This window comes from Podarcis bocagei (assembly GCF_964188305.1).
Source record: "Podarcis bocagei genome assembly, chromosome: 1".
In the NCBI taxonomy this organism is placed as follows: domain Eukaryota; kingdom Metazoa; phylum Chordata; class Lepidosauria; order Squamata; family Lacertidae; genus Podarcis; species Podarcis bocagei.
The window spans coordinates 11,803,986-11,822,800 of record NC_138125.1 but is presented as its reverse complement, the minus strand read 5'-3'; the positions used below and the strand labels follow the sequence as shown (position 1 = coordinate 11,822,800).

The following is an 18,815-nucleotide window of genomic DNA, read 5'->3' as shown; positions in this document are numbered from 1 at the left end:
TCTTCGTGACCCCATGGACCAGAGCACGCCAGGCTCTGGCGTATACAATTGCGTATGCAATATACAATTTGATTATTTAAGGAAGGTTGTCGGCCATTTAGAGATTCCTTTGGACACGTGCAGTGATATGGAAATGATTAAAAAAATAAAACAACTCTGGAAGATGCCTTGGCCCTAAGCCATGAGCACGGGCAATTGTCTTCTGCAATCTGGTGCAGTTCACTTCTGGTGAGAATGCAGAGGATCAGAATTAGGGGCATTTGCTCACTTGCAGAAGGTATCAGGCTCTGCGTGCAAGAGGACACAAGACTCCTGGTGTCTCCAACAAGGAAGACTGGGAAAGATTTCTGCCCAAGTTCCTGGGGAGAGACCACCCAACCAAAGGCAATGCTGGCCTAACTAAGGAATGAGGAACACCAGCCTTGCTGCCAAATGTTGCCCTCCAGGTCTCTATCTGGCCCTCAGTCTTCTCCCTATGAAAGTAATGCACCTCTAAGAGCTGTGCTGGAAGAGTGTGGCCAGAGCGGAGAGGGCAACAGCAGAAGCAAGAATGTTTGTTTTTCAGAAAGCTCTCTCTGAAGAGTGGGCTCCATTGCTCTCTTGCCGACATCAGAATAAGTATGGCAGAGTCTTAATGCCCTGTGGGAAACCCCCACTGCCTCCCCTCTCCTCCCAATTAGCAACAGCAAGGGCACCTGTGAGGCCCATGGTTTCTACAGCAGCAACATCGTATGCATCAGGGTCCATAAGAAATATACATTTCCCATGCTTCCCAAGTGCTGGAATACTGCCACAGCAGGAACCAAATGAAAGCTCCCCTGCCAGCCGATAAACGTGGGTAAGAAAAGGACAGAGGGAGCGATGTAACAGTAACGTGGAAGACTGCCATGGGGCAACATCAGTTGTGAAGCAAGCCCCAAACTGAACCTCTGAACCCCTCGTTCCAGCTGTCCCATTGATCCCAACCACTAGTCCTGCTTTGATACATGTCAATGGTTCTGAAATGTCTCTGTGTCTCATTTACTAAGTTATCAGCATCAGATTAGAACGGTGCGGGCAGTTCCCCCGCACAGGGTGCCAAGTCGAGAGAGTGGAAAGAGAGTGTCGGTTTATGCATTGTTCAGGAAGGGGGAAAACACACACTTTCAAAGAAAACGTACACACACCCTTAGATGTTTTAAAACACTTTTGCTTTGTAGACACAAAATAAGGATATACACTGGGTATTTTGTACACTGCTGTCCAAGTCACACAGAAGCAGTCTTAAGAAACAAAACAAAAAAGCCTGCAAGGGAAGGCAAGAACACATAATAAAAGATGACTTTAAAAAAAAAATATTTACAGCAGATATTACAATTTGTCTGGGGGGTGAGGAGGAGAGACGGCAGGCCGTGGCTCGTGATGTGGGCTGGAAGGACCCTTCAAGATGCTTGCAGATTGTTTCGATTCGCTGGCACTGCCGCGCACCAAATGTGTTGGCCTTGTTAAGACGAGAGCGACAAGCGGCGAGGAGACTATGCAAGGAGTGATACATAAAAACAGCAAGAGGCGATAAACTCCCACGCAATCCAGAGGGAAGGCAAACAGCACAGCGAGAACTAATATGGAGGTCACTTTTTAAGACGATGCTACACAGCTCCCGCCAAAGTCTTTCTGTGGTGAAGGGAGTCACTCTCATGAAACAGCACATACAATTGAGATGCAATCGGTGCACACGCGTCACCATCCAAGCTTGCCTGCCCTAAATTGTTCTCTAAAATGCAATTTATACATTTGTCTGGCAGAGGAGCAAGCTTAGCCCCTTTCCTCCACTGTGCAGACAGCATCTATGCAGGACTGCGCAAACATCCGATCACGTGGAGGTTTCTAGGTCCTCAAAAGAGAGGAGGAGGAGGCAGCTGCAAAAACTGGATCTGCACAATCAGAAACGTGTAGGGTTCCTGTTCCACCCACCTAAGTGTTGGCAAGTCTGTGAACTGAGGCCAAGTGACCAAAGGTTAGAAAGATTTCAAGGTAGAAAAAGCACAACGCCACAGTTTGAGGATTCTGCCTAGGAAATGTGCGCTACACTAGGAGCGGGAGGGAGCCAGGATTCACACCTCGCAATCTAAAACCAACCATTCTCGAAACCCTGTGAGCTCTCGTCATCATCTGAATGCAGAATACGGCAAGCTCCAAATTATTTTCAGGGAAACGCAGCCAAGTGCCTCCCCCAAGGTCACTGTGATATGTTAACAGTAGCAGACAAGGGTGAACTGTGTACTCGCCTTTATTTTAACATTTTCCCTAAGTAGTTATGAAAACAGAAGGTGGCATCTGCTAATCCGTTTATATTCCCTGAGCTTGGTTACACCGAGGAGGAATGAGCACTCCAAAAAGGAAAGAAAAATAAAAGAAATCTGCGTGTAATATTACATGACTTAGAAATGTGCGAGGCAGGATTGAAAATTCTTAGGCATTCCAAGGTTTATTAAAACAACCTTTCTGCAGCCACAAGACAAAACACACAGCTCAGTCCTCCTGCAGCTGAAGGCAAAGTATTACAGCAGAGCTGGTGGCTTGTGAAATGCTCCTCAGCAGGCCTGCGAACTTTCCCATTTATGGGAACTGGAACTCAGCGCCAAACTGGATGGGTTGTTAGATGTGCCTTTGCACCTGATGTGCATCCTTTCAACAAAATGAAAATAGCAGTCGCTGGGGAGTGAATACAATTACTGGGATTCCTGCAGGAGGTGTATGGTATTTTAACCCTTTCCTCCCCTGCCGTGGTCTCCATGAAAACTGGTTCTCTGAAGCTGCTATTTGCACTGGGAGGGAACCACCTATTGGCTTTAATTCAATTCCATTTGGGAAGGGGCGAGTGACAAATGAGAACAGCAGAATGAGGCAGGGGTGCCAGGAGAGGGCTTCTATTCCCTGCCCCCACTTTAGCTACAACTTTTACAAGTATACGTGAGCTTTCCCTAAGAGGACAAACAGCAGCTTGGGTGGGCGAGTTTCATTAGGAAGCACCTGGGGGGTGGTTCAATCCAGTTCCCCCAGGGCTGTGGCCCAATCCAAAGTGTGCCTCCTGTGTGGGTGCTCTCTGCAAGAATTTAAAGATCACATACCTCCATCATGAATTTGGCCCTCAGAATCCCAACCCTTTAAAAAGCCAACCAAGCAAAAAACCCTCAGTGAGCCAAAGTAACACACTGGGGAGGGAGGAGGGGGGAATTGCTGATCCTACGGGACCTCTTAAGCATTTAGCAGCTGAGTAGTGGGCAAACTTCTCTTGCCTCAGCAATGACATACTATTGGATTCAAAATTAAACTGCTAAAGGACCAACAGAAGCCCGAGAATAAAGATTAAACATCTCCCCCAAAACTGCTTCTCCTATTTCTGTAGTTGGTATTTCATACGGATTGGCCAGATTCCATAGCTCTCACTTCCTCAACCTTGTTGGCTGGGACTGACGGGAGCTGTAGTCTAAAATCAGAGCCTAGCTATGCAAACCTGGCCCCAAGGAGGCAAGTCTGGCAAGGAGACATGCCAAGCTGCCTGGATTATCCACGTGAAAAGCAGACTGCAAATGCCAGGGCAACTGCATGGACCCAGCCAACCACACAGAAGCAGATAGTGAGATACTGGCAAGCTCACCACCTGGTACTTGGTCCCTAAAAAGAATAATTTGGGTTTTTTGTTTCTTTGCTTTTTTAGGAGGGAGCTTGCCACAGCAATCTCTGCCAAAACAGAAGCAGCCACGTACCATCAAAGCAAAAATCTCCATTTTCCAGATCAAGACCTAGTAATTCAAATAAACACCCAGATAAATCCCAGCCAGAGAATTAAATGCAGGATGTCCCAGGAGATCTGAGTCACCTCCTTCTCCCATGTCCTACCATCTCCCAGGGACTTGGGAGTCTAGTTCTCAATGAGCTGGCAAATCTGCATCTGGGCTGGAACATGGCAGGCTGAGAGTGGGGGAGGGTGGGCCTCGTCGACTAAACCAGTGGGCCTTCCAGAAGTTATTGGACTCCAACTCCCATCAGTCGCAGCCAGCATGGCCAATGGACAGGGATGATGGGAGTTGTAGTCCAGCAACATCTGGAAGTCGCCAGGTTCCCCAACCCTGGACTAAATACTTCTCCATACAAAAATATATCTGCCCACATAGAAGACTTTCTCCAACATACTAAGTTGTCTGCATGGAGGGATTTTTATCTTTTGCGAGGCCAAGTAGGTCACTATGTAAGTCACCACTTGCAGTCCGAAGTGGTACATCTCAAAAATACCAGCTGAGCGAGAAGAGGCTCTTCTGAATTCGGGAAAGGATTGCTTTCGGTCTCATCCTCTAACTAGGATATTCCAACCTGGAGCTCTGGTAAAAGCAAGCAAGGACATAGAAAAGAGGAAGCTTGACCTTTTGGCATGGACAAGGCCAACATGGAGAACTGGGTATATTTTTGCCTCAATGGGGCAGGGAATCCGTTTCCCACAAAGTCAACTTGGCACATCCTCCTTGCCTGCCAGGCAACAGGGACGAGAACCGCCCCTGTGGTATGCGTCCTTTGGCCACCGGCGAGCAAATATATGCCGTGCTGCTAGAAAGTCAAAGGAGTCAAACGCAAGGGCAGGTAAAATTCAGGCCGCAATCCTGCGAGGCCTGAAATGAGGAGGTGGGAAACTATTGGTCTGGTTTAACCTTAGGTTCACAAGGTTTAAAGTTCTGACAGGTTACTGGACAGAGCCGAGAGAGCAGAGCTTGGCCAAGGTTCTCGCATGGCTGAGCCCGTATCGACCTCATTAAATAACATTAAATTAAATTACATTAGGGATGGGGGGGAGGGGGGAGTAGCTTATTTACCTTAAAACAAAGCAAACTAAAACTTACTGGAGACAAATCTGTCTGTTGTGCCAAGCCAACCAAGACTGCCAGGAGGACAAAAAGCGAACACAACCCCCCGCCCCCAATTGCGGTGAGGAGCACCATACTCTTAAATTTTAAGTGCATCACGGAGGCATAGGAGCTTGTGAGATGTCCTACAGCCAGCAGCAGGGGTGTCAAGTCTACCCCTTGAACTCTTCTCCCCTGCCAATCCCTCGCTCGCCCTATCCCTATCTTACAGCAGCGGTGAGTGAAGGCCTGGTTTCATTTCCTTGGAGCAAGAACAGCCTCCCCTTACTGAGATGTCCCAACTGTTTCCTGCACCTCTGAGGTCTACACCGTGGTACAGCAACCAACTTTGACAAACCCTCCTGTTGCTTCTTCAAACTTCTCAAGGTACCACTGCTGTCCTCTATGAGATACCTGCCCAATGGTGCTCTAACCTTAGGGTAACACTGCATGTATTTGGGGGGACGGACCAGGTGTTTGGGATTGCTTTCCAAGAGGAGTTGCCTGGGCAGCTTGCATATCAGCTCTGATGTTATTTATTTCAGCATGGAAACACGGACGCTACGCCAAGGTCAGCTTTTTCTACGGAGGGGCGGGGAGATGTGCTTTTATCACCCCCAATGTAAACAGCGCATGTCCACAGCTTTTCCACTTGGAGGTTTTGCACACTGTTATGATTTGCTCCTTGTCATATATGTGTTTTTACGGAGATATGGCTGAACCAAGGGCAGCCGCAAGGAAGGTCCAACACTGCACCGCCGAGTTGTGCCAGCCATTTTGACTCTTCTCCTTTGTTCCCTGAAACTGATGCTTTGCTGAATCCCTTTCTCATAACATGATCCAGGAACATTTCAAGTATTCGAAAGCCAAACCCCGGTGCCAGGCTACAGGTCAATGGAAACTGACCAGCAAGCAATGGAAGTCAGGAGGGTTTGTTGACATCGCCAGGTTAACTTCCTTCACCGATGCCATTAGGAGGCAATTAGTATCCTTCATCGTCGTCCATCTCACAGCCATAATCTGAAAATACCAAAGCGGAGAAAAATTATCAGAAGAAACAGGATCATTGAGGATCCCTTAATACATTAGCCTCTACCCCACCCACTCCCAGAAGACAAGACAACAGAAATAGTCCCTCCTAGGAAAATTTACAATGGGGAGGGAAAGGTAAAGCACAGGAAGAAATCACATACAAAAAAGCAGTCCAATGAAACACTCTTTAAAAGACAGAGTGTTTAAATGTAGGTCACAGAAATGAGCAAGTGAGCCAATTTCTGTAGCATCCAAACTGTCAAGTAATTTCTAGGTGTATCGAGGTAAGCAAATTGCAGGTTTCGCTGGAGAGATTAAATAAAAGCTAGCTGGGTTTTAAACTAACCTACCCCAGGAGATCTGTTCCTTAAAAGAGCCTTATGAACATGCCCAAAAAAGTTGAAAGTCTCCCAAAAATGTTACTAGCCTGCCAGGAGCTGGCAGAGAGCTCTGCCCTGCCTCCCTCAGCCGGCTGCACTTCTACAGAGAAAGGGGCTTCCTCCTCTGCCCCTACAGCCATATGGAACTGCATGCACCTACCTGCGTACAGTCACCTCTGGCTGCCAGGCCAGTGCTTGAATACAAGGCTTAGCTTAGTTAAAACCTGAGGCCTTCTGCTCTCGCTCTCTCTCACTCACGCCACACCAAGAGAGAGAGGAATAGTCCTTTCTTTCCATCCAATTCAGGTACCTTCACAGTTCTCTCCTGTCCTGTCTTGCCTCTGCCTCATTCTGCTATATTCACTCATGTCCACTTTCCCCCTGATAACCCAGGGAACCCTTTTCTCAGCGACACTTAATGGTCAATGGTAACACAGATGTGTGCATGCTGGCTGAATCTGCTTCTGCAGTAGATCATTTAAATTATAATCTGCCCCCTATTCTAAAAGCTTAGGGAGACTTAGGGAGAGATTAAAGTTTTCGAAAACTGCCTTTTCCAGTTAAAAATCAAATTAAAGTGGCTCCAACTCTAGTTCTCCGCTGGCTTAGACCTGATTTGTTTGAACCTCTTTACATTTAGGCTTGCAGCTTGCATCAGATTAAGCATCCTCCAAATGCTATTGCACATATATCATGCTCTTCCTTCAAAGAGCTCAGGGTGGCACATATGGGCCTCCTTCCTTCCTTCCTTCCTTCCTTCCTTCCTTCCTTCCTTCCTTCCTTCCTTCCTTCCTTCCTACCTTCCTTCCTTCCTTCCTTCCTACCTTCCTTCCTTCCTTCCTTCCTTCTTCCCTATCTTCATTGGGAAAGTTAGGCTAAGAGACAAGCTTTTGAACTTGGATCTCCCCAGTCTAAGTCCAACACGCTAACCACTATACCACACTGTCTCTTCAAATGTATGTAGAAATGATTGCCAAAGAGTGTAGCTCTATTTGTAGCTGCTGCTGCATTTTCTTTTCTTTATTTTTTTTAAAAACAGGGTTTTAATTGGTTGCAATTTTACGGATGTGCTGAGCATATGGCTATAGATCCTTGCTAAATGCTTTAGTGGATCATGCAATAACATAACTCTCTCCCCCTCTTGATGGAGATGTTCATCTCTAGGGGTATACTTTAATCTTGATTTTCTTATCAGTACATTTCTCTGCTTTCGATATCTGGCTTTCAACATCCCTAGGCGCTGACTAACTAACTAGCTTGAGCAAATAAGGAGGGCCTTAAAATGCACTGACAAATTTCCAAAGGATGGGAATTGCATGGCTCTAAGAGTCACAAATGAGATGGTCGGCTGGCCTGGATCATGGTGCAATTGAACACTTGGTGACGCAATGCAAATTTGTGATGCAAATTTATCAGTGTTTGCATAACAGGGAGACACAAATATGTTTAGAATGGTTTTAAAAACAATAATAGAGGAGAAATGATTCAGCAAGCTCTAACTAATTTTGTACAGTTACTAGTACTGATACTATTTAATATACAAAATTATTATCATTACAATTCTTTCAGCTTCATTCAGCCCAGGCACACATCTCTGGGTGCATTTCTCTGGGAGTGCAATTCTAATCACATTTCCTAGAGGAGAAAGAGTTTCCTGCAGTCTGAATGACCCCTTAACACTCAGATCAAACCACTCTGTTGTGATTATTCTATAGACCATGCACAAAAGCTGAAAACGGCACCGGTGCGAAATTAAGGGTGTTGAGATGATGGCGCAGTAAATAATCAACACTCCAGCATCAGCTTTCTCCCCTTGACACTGTCAGGCACCACAATTAGTGGGTTCTGTGTCAAGTCTTTGGCTATACATATTTACACTGTAACGAGAAGTTTCCGTGCAGCAATAATGCTGTACCCCCAAGTTCGGAGTGTATTCTCAGCTCTGTCTGTAGACGCTGAATTCAATCGACTCGATGGCTCCCACTGCCGAAAGACTGTCTTGCTAAGAAATGTTTATGATCGTTACTCAAGCCTGGAAGTACTGTCATGGTGTACATCACAACAACAGAAGAAGGTTGGCAGCCTAAATCCATGGTAGCCCCATGGGGTCCTTCTGTTACCTGCACTGATGAAGACGTGCAGGAGCTGGAGAGAAAGGTATCTGGAACATTAGTATAGAGCTGCCATTACTGGGGTAAGGAGGGGTTTTGGCCTTTCTTTAAGTGGATGGGTGTTTGCAACGGATGAAGTTAAGACCTACCATTTCCCCCCATCAGCTGCAGGGCACTCATGCAGTGCTCCTCTTCCTCCTCGACTTCTTCTTCTTCCACTTCTTCCTCATGGTTGTACGAGACGGGCCCGGATTCTACCAATACGTTTGCTGGCTTTTCAGCTGCTTGGGCCTCTGTCTGAGTGCTTGGAAAGATTGCCTGCAAAGGATAAGAAAAGCAATAATAAGAAGAAGGAAAACCTAGACCCATCGCCTCTCACCTTTCCCCTTTAAAATCCCCAAATGAAAGGAAGAGAAAATCGCTTGGCAGATTCCTTATTGTCCCCCTATCAAAGCTCCTCATTAAGAAGCTTAGAGCTATTCTGGGGGATGCTCCCGTTCTCCTGTGCAAATTCAGAGTTGTTTGGATATTTCAAAGCATGGCCAAAGGCTGAATGAGGAAGATGTTGCAGGTGGATATTAGCACGTAACAAGGTACAAGCTCTTAAAAGCGACACTATTTGGGGAAACTATTCAGGGGAAATTGTAAGTGTTTTCTCTCAATAGGTTTGCCTTTATCCAAACCTTCTGAGGTGCAACGATTGTGTAGGCACAAATGAAACGAAGTGATGTGCACAACGCCCAGTGAATTAGTTGCAATTAGGGAAAGAGTTAACAATTCATTGTGCAATTTTGCATCCAACTGTTTAATTAGGAGGAGGGCCACAACTGATTGGTGCAACACCTGCTCCAAGTGCAGAATGAATCAGAGAATTACAGAATCATAGAGTTTGAAGGTACACCCAAGAGTCATGTAGTCCAGCCCCCTGCAATTCATTTTATTTCCTTTTTAATTTGTATACAGTCGTACCTTGGATCCTGAATGCCCTGGAACTCAGACGTTTTGGCTCCTGAACGCCGCAAAACCCAGAAGTGATTGTTCTGGTTTGCGAACGTTCTTTTGGAACCCAGACGTCCAACAGGGCTTCTGATTGGCTGCAGGAGGTTCCTGCAGCCGATCAGAAGCTGCGATTTGGTTTTTGAACGTTTTGGAAGTCGAACGGACTTCCGGAACAGATTCCATTCGACTTCCAAGGTATGACTGTACTGACTTTCTGCATTACTATACACAAGGAGGCTTACAGCAACAAGATATACAACAAAGAGCACATGAACTGATCCAATACAAAAAGTCATAATAAAACAAAACTTCAAAATGTTTGTTGGACCAGAACTTTGGCAGCATGAGCAGCCGAAGCCAGATGATGGATGGGGATGGGTTCAACCTCTGGCATGTGACCTATGAGGATTATGAGAAGACTCATGCCTGAGACTTTTTGAAGCTCTTGCCAAATGGAGCAGAGCAAAGAGAGGCAGGTTGGACCAATGGGCTGAACTCCTAATTAGGCAGTTTGATCTGCTGTAGAGGCATCGCTGATACTCAGTGAACTGGCAACCAGACCATCAACTCTCATTTGACACCAAGGGGATATTTACAAAGAGAGAGGTACAATGTACAGAAAACAGGAAAATAAAAGCAAGCTTCACAAGACTTCTAGCAGTGCAAGCTTTTGCGCAACTGTTCTGCCAGGGGATGTGCTGTGCTCCCATCTGACTGGTTGCCCCAGCTACTCTGGGTGCCTTCCAACATAAGAAAACATCAAACATTAAAACCTTCCCTATACAGGGCTGCCTTCAGATGTCTTCTAAAAGTTGTATAGTTATTTAGCTCCTTGCATGAGCACTAGGCACAACCATTGGTCTTTAATGTCACTTGGCTGTCCTGTGGAGCCCCTCAAAAAGAGACACATCTACTATATATTTTGGAAAGCTGTTTGCCTGTTCACTCTGCATTTGGACACCTATTAAGGTACAGCAACCTCATTTTGCATGGCAGTTCCTGAGATCAAGGAGTCAGTTTTCGTTTATGTTTGGATACGATAAGGCAGCGTTCGAATCAAGATGGCAGAACCTTTCAAAACTTGTTTGTTTCTTATAATTTCTGAGCTGAAAGCTGGGTACAAGGCTGTTAGTATTCTAATAATAATAAATACACAGTGAAGCAAAGCAGAAGCAGATAAGTTCTCTTGATTAACGAGGTGCCAGCTGAAACCAGAACTATTCAGACAATAAAGAACTAGTGCAGGAGTTGGCTAGGATATGGCTGTAGTTCAGGCTTCCTCAACCTCGGCCCTCCAGATGGTTTGAGACTACAATTCCCATCACCCCGGACCAATGGTCCTGCTAGCTAGGGATCATGGGAGTTGTAGGCCAAAAACATCTGGAGGGCTGATGTTGAGGAAGCCTGGTGTAGCTGGTTTCCAGTTATCCCATCCTGCCAGCTGAAAGGCAGAGATCCTCAAGGACAGCTCCAAATAAGCCTAACAGCAATAGGTCAAGAGGATAAGAGCTTTTCCCTTTCATGTTACCTCTGCTCTTGCCTGCCAAGACAATTATGCAACCCCAGATCTCCTGTACTCCGCTGCAGGGAATTCAGGTATCAAAAGAAACAGACAAGGCAGTAATAGTGGTAGAAGAAGCGCCATCCCCATTTATATTAATTGTTATGCCAGGAGTTTCCATCTGCCTTGAATGTTTTCACAGAGGAATGGCTGAATTTAAAAGAGCTACAATTGAACCATTATTTTAAAAAATTGCACAACCCTAATTAAAACGTGACCTTCTTCTAATTATCATGTCCATTTCCTGAATGTCTCCGTTCTAAAAATGTGCAGGTTTTTCTAATGAGGGTGCATACAAAGCAGAAAAAAAATAAAATTATTTCCCTTGACATGAGCGCAAGCTGTTTTTGGAGGGGGTGGAGGATGGAATCACGTGTTCTTAATCATTTTAAATGTGAAGCTGTCAAAGTCCTCTTTTAGCAGAACTTCCTGAATTGGTTTCTGAACTGAACCGAAGTTTGGCTTTTAAATTCACACGAAGGATGTGTGTGCTTTCTTGACCCACTTCAGAAACAGCAAAAACATGTCAAGCCGTCAAATCTAGCTAGCAAGAGTTTAGAAAGGTGCAAGAGTTCAGAGATTTATGCCTAGGGGTTGAGTAAAAGCGTATTGCACACGTTTTGCAAACTACCAGTATGCACTGGTTTGGTATTTTAGTTCAGCCAGTTAGTTACAGTGTGGGGGGTGGGGAATAGAAGAGGCACTTTGTTTTATTCTGGGACGATTTTTTGGCTGAGGTCCTACTCAGTTCAGAATCATATAGCTAGAAGGAACCAGAAGTCACCCAGTATCCCATTCTGCCTCACAGTGCAAAAGAAGCAGAGAACAGCTGGATGGAAGAAAAGGGCTTGCAGAGCAAATGTAAAGACTCGGATGACTCTCCAGGTACTGGGATTTTTAGAAGGTTCAAACAAAACACTGTACCTCTTCTGTTGCAGGCTTTTTTGCTAGCTGCGTCGAAATCAAGGGTCTTAACCTGAATGGAAGAAGAATTCAAAATGTTAGACCCTGTATGTGAAACAGAAAGAAAAAGCTTGAGCAAGTCTATCTAGAAAATGTTAAAGAACCAGTTGAACTGGCCCCCTTCCTGCTACAAAATGAAAAACAAAGATCCCACGGAAAAGCGTCTGGCGAGAATTAGGAGAAAGATCAGCCAGTAACAGCTCAGTTAACAAACCACCGCCTAATAATAAATTCACATCAGGTCACTCTGCACCAACAATAAAAACCTTACAGGATCAGGCTCATCCCGCATGATTCTCTATATATTTGGGTTTTCGGTGACCCATTTTGGGCTCTTAATCTTTTCCTAAGCTGCTTGAGACTTTGTTGTAGTAAGTCAAATAAATAAACAAGAAAGACCTGGCAGAGTTGCAAGAAAGTTCACCTGAGAGCAGCGTTAAGATTCCTGAAGCCCTGGAGAGTAATACTCCCAGGGCAGCTTGCTATGGAAACAAGGAGTGGCATTATACAGAAGCAACAGCCAGCCTGTCTTGCATGGCAATCCATTTCTGGCGTAATACCGAGGACCCAGAGGAGGTTCAATTTACTACCTATCTTCTGAACTGGCCCAATAAGTAGTTGCAAAGGCACACTTTGAAGCATATCGCCTGCTCCTTCGGCTGCTTTAAAATGTGTTACAAAAACACTTTATCTCATTTAAAATTGAATTTATTTTAATTTTTGCTAAGCATTTGTCTGCAGGCTGCAAATATGTGAAGGGCTGATTGTGCAGAAGGTTATTACAGCAGTATTTTCTATGTATATAATTACAGTAAGCTACCCTAAGACTACAAGGAAGGGAACAAAATGCATTAAAAATAATCATTAAAAAAGTCAGAGGAATCTGTTTTATCCAGTTCTCTCTGTTCTTCAGATTCACGGTGTCTTAGTGTACACCCATGAGCAGCATCCAAAATGTTACGGACGCTCAAACAAACAATGGAAAACCCTGCAGTGCATTTCCCTCCCTTGGGCTGTGGGTGTTTTGCTTTTAAAACTCCAAATTCTGTTATCTGAATAAATGTGGTCTGCTTAGCTTGCATAATTTAAATGGTTTTCAAGTAAATATGCACAGGATTTTCAAAATGTTTGGAAGGTTTTTGGAAATGTGCGAGGGTTAACCCAGGTCACGGAAGGCAAAAGAATGGAAATGTTGGTTAGATGGACTGTGCAGGGCACCTTCCTACTAAGCTATGGGAGACTTGTCCTTATGAGAAGCAGTAGCAACAACATGGCCTAGTTGATTCCTAGTGACATTTAAAAACGTGAACCCATCAGTCGGACAGGGACAGAACCGCTGGAAAACAATACCCAGAAGGATGATCCACTGTGATTATTCCGTGAACCGCCCTGAGATGTTATGATGAAGGGTGGTTTATAAATCTAATAAAGAATAAATAAAATAAAATAAATACTACTCTGAGATATAACCTTTGAGAAATCTAATTCCCTTCTAAAGTCATATTCCCTGCCAAGATCCTGATAAAAACTGTACACCAGAGCCACCAAAGCAGTCTGGCCCACTTCCTCTATTGATATTTCAAGAAAAGAAGATACTGTTAAAACTTGCCCCCTTAATACAAATCTGAGGTGACCAACATGAGTCTGCCCCGCCCCGCCCCACCCCACCCCTGATCAAAACTCAGTTAACAAATCCTTCTCCATGGCCTTGTAGCGAATCCCTCCCCACTGTTAATCAGTTCCCCATTAAGACTATTCATGACACCCCTAAGCTAGCTCCAGTTTGAACTGGGCTCTAGACCCTGGTTTAAGGGTAGCCGTCCCTATCAGGGAAGCAGGTAGCATTGTGGTCTAAACCACTGAGCCTCTTGGGCTTCCCAATCAGAAGGTCGGTGGTTCAAATCCATATGACGGGGTGAGCTCCCGTTGCTCGGTCCCAGCTCCTACCGACTTAGCAGTTCCAAAGCACACCAGTGCAAGTAGATAAATAGGTACCGCTGCAGTGGGAAGGTAAATGGTGTTTCTGTGCGCTCTGGTTTCCATCACAGTGTTCCCTTGCACCAGAAGCGGTTTGGTCAACCCCATAGTCGCCTTTGACTAGACTTAACCGTCCAGGGGTCCTTTACCTTTTCCCCACCAGGGAGGGGCTTCTCTTCCACACCCACCCTTTGTTAAGCGTCGTAAGTGGGGTGCCAATTTGCTTAACTGCAGTTCGCACAGGACTTTAGGGAGCAAAGTTACGGCCTACCAAGAGGTAAGTGCAGCATAGACAGCTAGAGGGTGATTTTAATGGATAATCACTTAGTTGCATCTTCACATCATTAAGCATCAGTGCAGAAGACATTAAAGGTCTTCGTTTTAAAAAAAGAGACAAGAATGGTGGTGATTATACTGATTAGCCACTGCAACCGGAATGTGCTGGCATCATAGGAGAAACCACACTTCCCACCGATACCCTGAAGACATCCTCGCCTCCCAATTAGGAACAAGCTGTTGAAGAAGTCCCCAGGGAAACCAGAATCTGTTGACATTTGTTTTACAGACGAGGAGGGTTCATATACACCCTGAAAGTAGTTAGGCTCCGCTGCAATACAGAGAATATTCCACTTTCCTTTTAAGTAAAATGGTGCAATAATTGGCATTCCCTTCCCCTCCAACCCAACTACCGAAATATATAAGGAACTGTGGTGTGAGCAGATTACTGACCTTCACAAATAACTGGTTAGATCCATTTTAAAATTTCCATCCAAGGAATGTTGTTCCCCACTTCATGGGGAATCTTGCAATAGCTTGCATTTATCAATAAAAAGATAAACACAGTGCAAAAAGGATAAGATATTAAGATAAACCTAAGAAAAGCTTAAACAAATCCTAGAACACACATAGCAACAGCCAGTAATAAAGTATTATAATAGAAAATTAACAGAGAGCCAACCACCTTCTCTGCTTGCACAACCTGCAATCATCTCCTGACTTCTCAATGAACTGGACTAATAGTCATCAGTAGCCATATCCTCAATGAATTTATCCAACCTTCTTTTCAAGCGGTCCAGCTTGGTGGCAATCACTACATCTCAAGGTAGCAAATTCCACAGTTTACCTACACACTATGTGAATTCGTTCTCCTTTTGTCTCTCCAGAATCTCCAGTGTTCACTTGGAGGACTCTGGAGTCCAGTATCTCTAGCATCTAGTTCTCTCTATCCATTATCTGCAAAGCGTTGCATCGTTTTATAAATCTGTCATGCCCCCTGCTTGTCTTCTCTCTCCCTCCAAAACTGTACTAATCGCCAGATGATGAAGGGTTTCATAATGGAGAAGCTGGGATTGGTGGCTGGTTGTAAGAAGGCAGTGTGAACTCTGTGGGGCACAGCCCCATTCGTCCTTATGGACCCACGGCCTTCCGCTGCCTTCAGCCTCTTGATTCTTCTCATTTTCCTTTTGTCCCTCCTGGCCAAACTGACTTCCCTCTGAAGGCTCTTCCACAGAGTGGGGATCACAACAGAAAAACCCTGCTCACTGCAGCCTCCCAAGGCTACAGCAACAAAAGCAGGACCTCTGTGGCAGATTTCAGAGCGTGCAGGGTGGAGAATGCCACATAACCTATGGGGCCGCCTCTCCTGGTATGCCCCGCGGAGGATCTTAAGGTCCACAAATGACAACATTTTGAAGGTCCCAAGTCAGGTTAGGTTGGTCTCAACTAGGGCCAGGGCCTTTTCAGTACTGGCCCCGACTTGGTGGAACGATCTGTCACAAGAGACTAGGGCCCTGCAGGACTTGACGTCTTTCCGCAGGGCCTGCAAGACAGAGCTGTTCTGCCTGGCTTTTGGTTTGGACTCAGTCTGACCCTTATGTTTCCCTCCCCTTATGGGTTTGACTTTTAAAATGAGGCTGCTTTTTAAATTGCATTTTAACCTGTATTTTAAATTGTTTTTTTCTTTTTCTTTTTTCTTATTATGTTTTTACTCAAATTTTATTGGTGTTAGCCGCTCTGAGCCTGGCTCTGGCCGGGGGAGAGCGGGATATAAATAAAAAATATTATTATTATTATTATTATTATTATTATTATTATTATTATTATTATTATTATTACATCAGGAGTCCTGGGTAGCAAACCGGGAGCACCAACAATAATTTCACCAATTTATTTCCCTCTAAGGCATTACACACAATACTGCTTCTCCTCTCCCTACCCCTCCCTCCCTCCCTCTCTCTCTTTTTTAAGAGAGGGGAAATAGCTTATGCCTTTTGGCCGATCACATTCTCCATAGGGAGCAATTCTCCCTTTTACTGTACATGATGTACAGAAAAGTTTTCACAGTGCTGGGTATTCTTGCTGGCGCTTTTTTTTTTTAATACTGCAAATGCCCTGACCTCCTTACAAGAAAGCAGCCTTCTGCCATCCCGGCCATATGGAATCGTAAATGGCTGGCTGCCATGGCTACAAATATTGGCTCCTTCCGCTGTCTCGTTTAACCAGCGAGGGCTCAGTTACCGAGAGATATGCCATCATTGGGGGGAAAGAAAAAAACCAGCTGTTTTCTAGGCTGAGGTAGAAGCAGACACTGCTCTTCAAGCTCAAAGAACCCCTGAAAATAAGAGCCCAAGTCTTTTATTCCAACTTTTCAACAGACGGGTCTTGCCGCAGTTGGCACAAACCACATATGTTTCTTTGATTATTCAGATTTATTATTATTATTATTATTCTGGGGAAGGGCAAAGAGGAGCCTAATAAAATTGGGTAGATTCAGAACAGACAAAAGGGGGAGCAGGTTTATGGAATTTGCTGCCGCAAAATGTGGTAATGGGCACTAGCCTAGGTGGCTTTGAAAAGAAAATATATAAGTCCATGAAGGATAGGTCAATCCAATGGCTAACAGCTATGACATTAATAATATATAATAATAATTTATTATTTCTACCCCGTCCATCTGGCTGGGTTTCTCCAACCACTCTGGGCAGTTCCCAACAGAATATTAAAAACACGACAAAACATCAAACATTAAAAACTTCCCTAAACAGGTGACAAGTGGGAAGTGCAGCATGGAGTGGTCCTGTACTGTGTTCTAGACAACTCACCTCTTCCAGGATACTCTATTACAGTGGTTCCCCCAACTCTCCTTCTGAACCACTTGTAAACTGCTGAGGTTCTTGGTGAACTACTTAATGGTTTTTCTTCCTGTTGCAGTAATTCTAATGAGCAGTGCTAGGTGCTGTGTAATAATAATAATAATAATAATAATAATAATAATAATAATAATTTATTATTTATACCCTGCCCATCTGGCTGAGTTTCCCCAGCCACTCTGGGCAGCTTCCAAATGAATATTAAAAACAATACAGCATTAGACATTAAAAACTTCCCTAAAGAGGGCTGCCTTCAGTTGTCTTTTAAAAGTAAAATAGTTGTTTATTGCCTTGACATCTGCTGGGAGGGCGTTCCACAGGGCAGGTGTCACTACCAAGAAGGCCCTCTGCCTGGTTCCCTGTAACCTTACTTCTCACAATGAGGGAACCGCCAGAAGGCCCTCGGCGCTGGATCTCAGTGTCCGAGCTGAACGATGATTTTCAATTCTATTTTTACAGTCATGCTGTGGACCACTTAAGTGACAGTCATCTGCAGACCACAGTTTGGGAACCACTCGCTCTATTGCAGTTCTCTTCCCCTCAATCCCGATGATGAGGGCTATTTTAGAAGCCCCGTGTTCCTAAGCAGTTGGTGGAGATCAGAATGGGAGAGCATTCCTGCCTTCATGTCCTGCTTGTGGGCATCTCAAACGCATCTAGCTTGCTGTCCATTCTGGTAAGGAGAAAGCTAGACCAGCTGGACCTTTGTTCTGCTCCAACAGGCTTCTTCTTGTGAAGGGTCTTTATTCCAGAGGAGATACCTTGCAAAATTTACTGTTGCTGTATGCTATATTTTATTGCACTTTCCCCCACATTGGAGTTCTTGCAGGACGCGCCACTGTCTTGTACTAAATTGAAATACTTCTAGTTATTATTCATGGCTAATGAGCACAGTCCTAAGCACTGGAAGCCCCACAGCTCAATTAGACCTAAATCCTAGTCAGTGTCCTTACAATTTATGCATGCACATCCACCCACACTGGGGGAGGGGGTGTATCAACAGTGCTCCAGAAGAAATGATGTGAGTTGATAAAATAACCGATTGCCAAAAATAAAGGCCCAGAAAATAGGAAAATCAACTAACAAGTTTTTTGTTGTTGTTTTTAAAGTTGATTAACCAACCACCTGTTGTCTAGCAGATTTAACTCAAATTGGGATAACACCAAAACCACAGGGGAAATGCTGAATGTAGTGAACGATAACTTACTAATGAAATGCAAAAGGCTACATTGTGATTTCCAACTGCAATAAAACAATGGAACCAAAACAGCTTCAAAATGAAGGTGAGCACACCCCTAAGTCACAGTCCCACTGTTGAAAATTTGCCCCATACCAAATTAATCAGTCTACAACTGTTGATCAGTCTACATTTAAACTGCTTAGAGCTTTGAAATGAGTTGGTTTAAAGAAAAAACCACCCCAAAAGCAATAAATTGGTTGAACCAGCTTGAACGCTATCTAACTAGCACCCCGTCAAATGAGCTATTTAACACTGAGAGCTGACAAAGCTGACATTCTCCTGACAAAATGTGATTGGGATGAAATTTGTCACTGGGTCTGCTCACCGCTGAATCTGCTTAGCTCATGTTCTGTCTTCAATTGAGCTGTAGAAGATAACATCTAAGTTTGTCCTCTAGCTTAACAACTTAAAAGAAGATTCAATATAATGGATTCTGACAGGGCTGAAGCGCGCATAAATTGAATTGCCAAAGTGAACAAACACGGAGGGTAAGAAACAACAACAGGCAGGCTGCGGTAAACAGCTG

General features: G+C 44.6%; 1 protein-coding gene across 1 annotated transcript in view; it reads right to left on the bottom strand.

Moving 5' to 3' along the window:
* Positions 1–1,173: 1,173 nt before the first annotated feature.
* BRF1 (BRF1 general transcription factor IIIB subunit) overlaps positions 1,174–18,815 on the bottom strand; it is a 200,804-nt gene continuing 183,162 nt past the window's right edge. The window contains exons 16-18 of the mRNA XM_081192565.1: positions 11,885–11,936; positions 8,550–8,718; positions 1,174–5,897 (exon numbers count right to left, since the gene is read on the bottom strand). Of these exons, the coding sequence (XP_081048691.1) occupies positions 5,860–5,897; positions 8,550–8,718; positions 11,885–11,936 (259 nt within the window). The 3' untranslated portion in view covers positions 1,174–5,859. The remainder of the gene's footprint in view (positions 5,898–8,549; positions 8,719–11,884; positions 11,937–18,815) is intronic.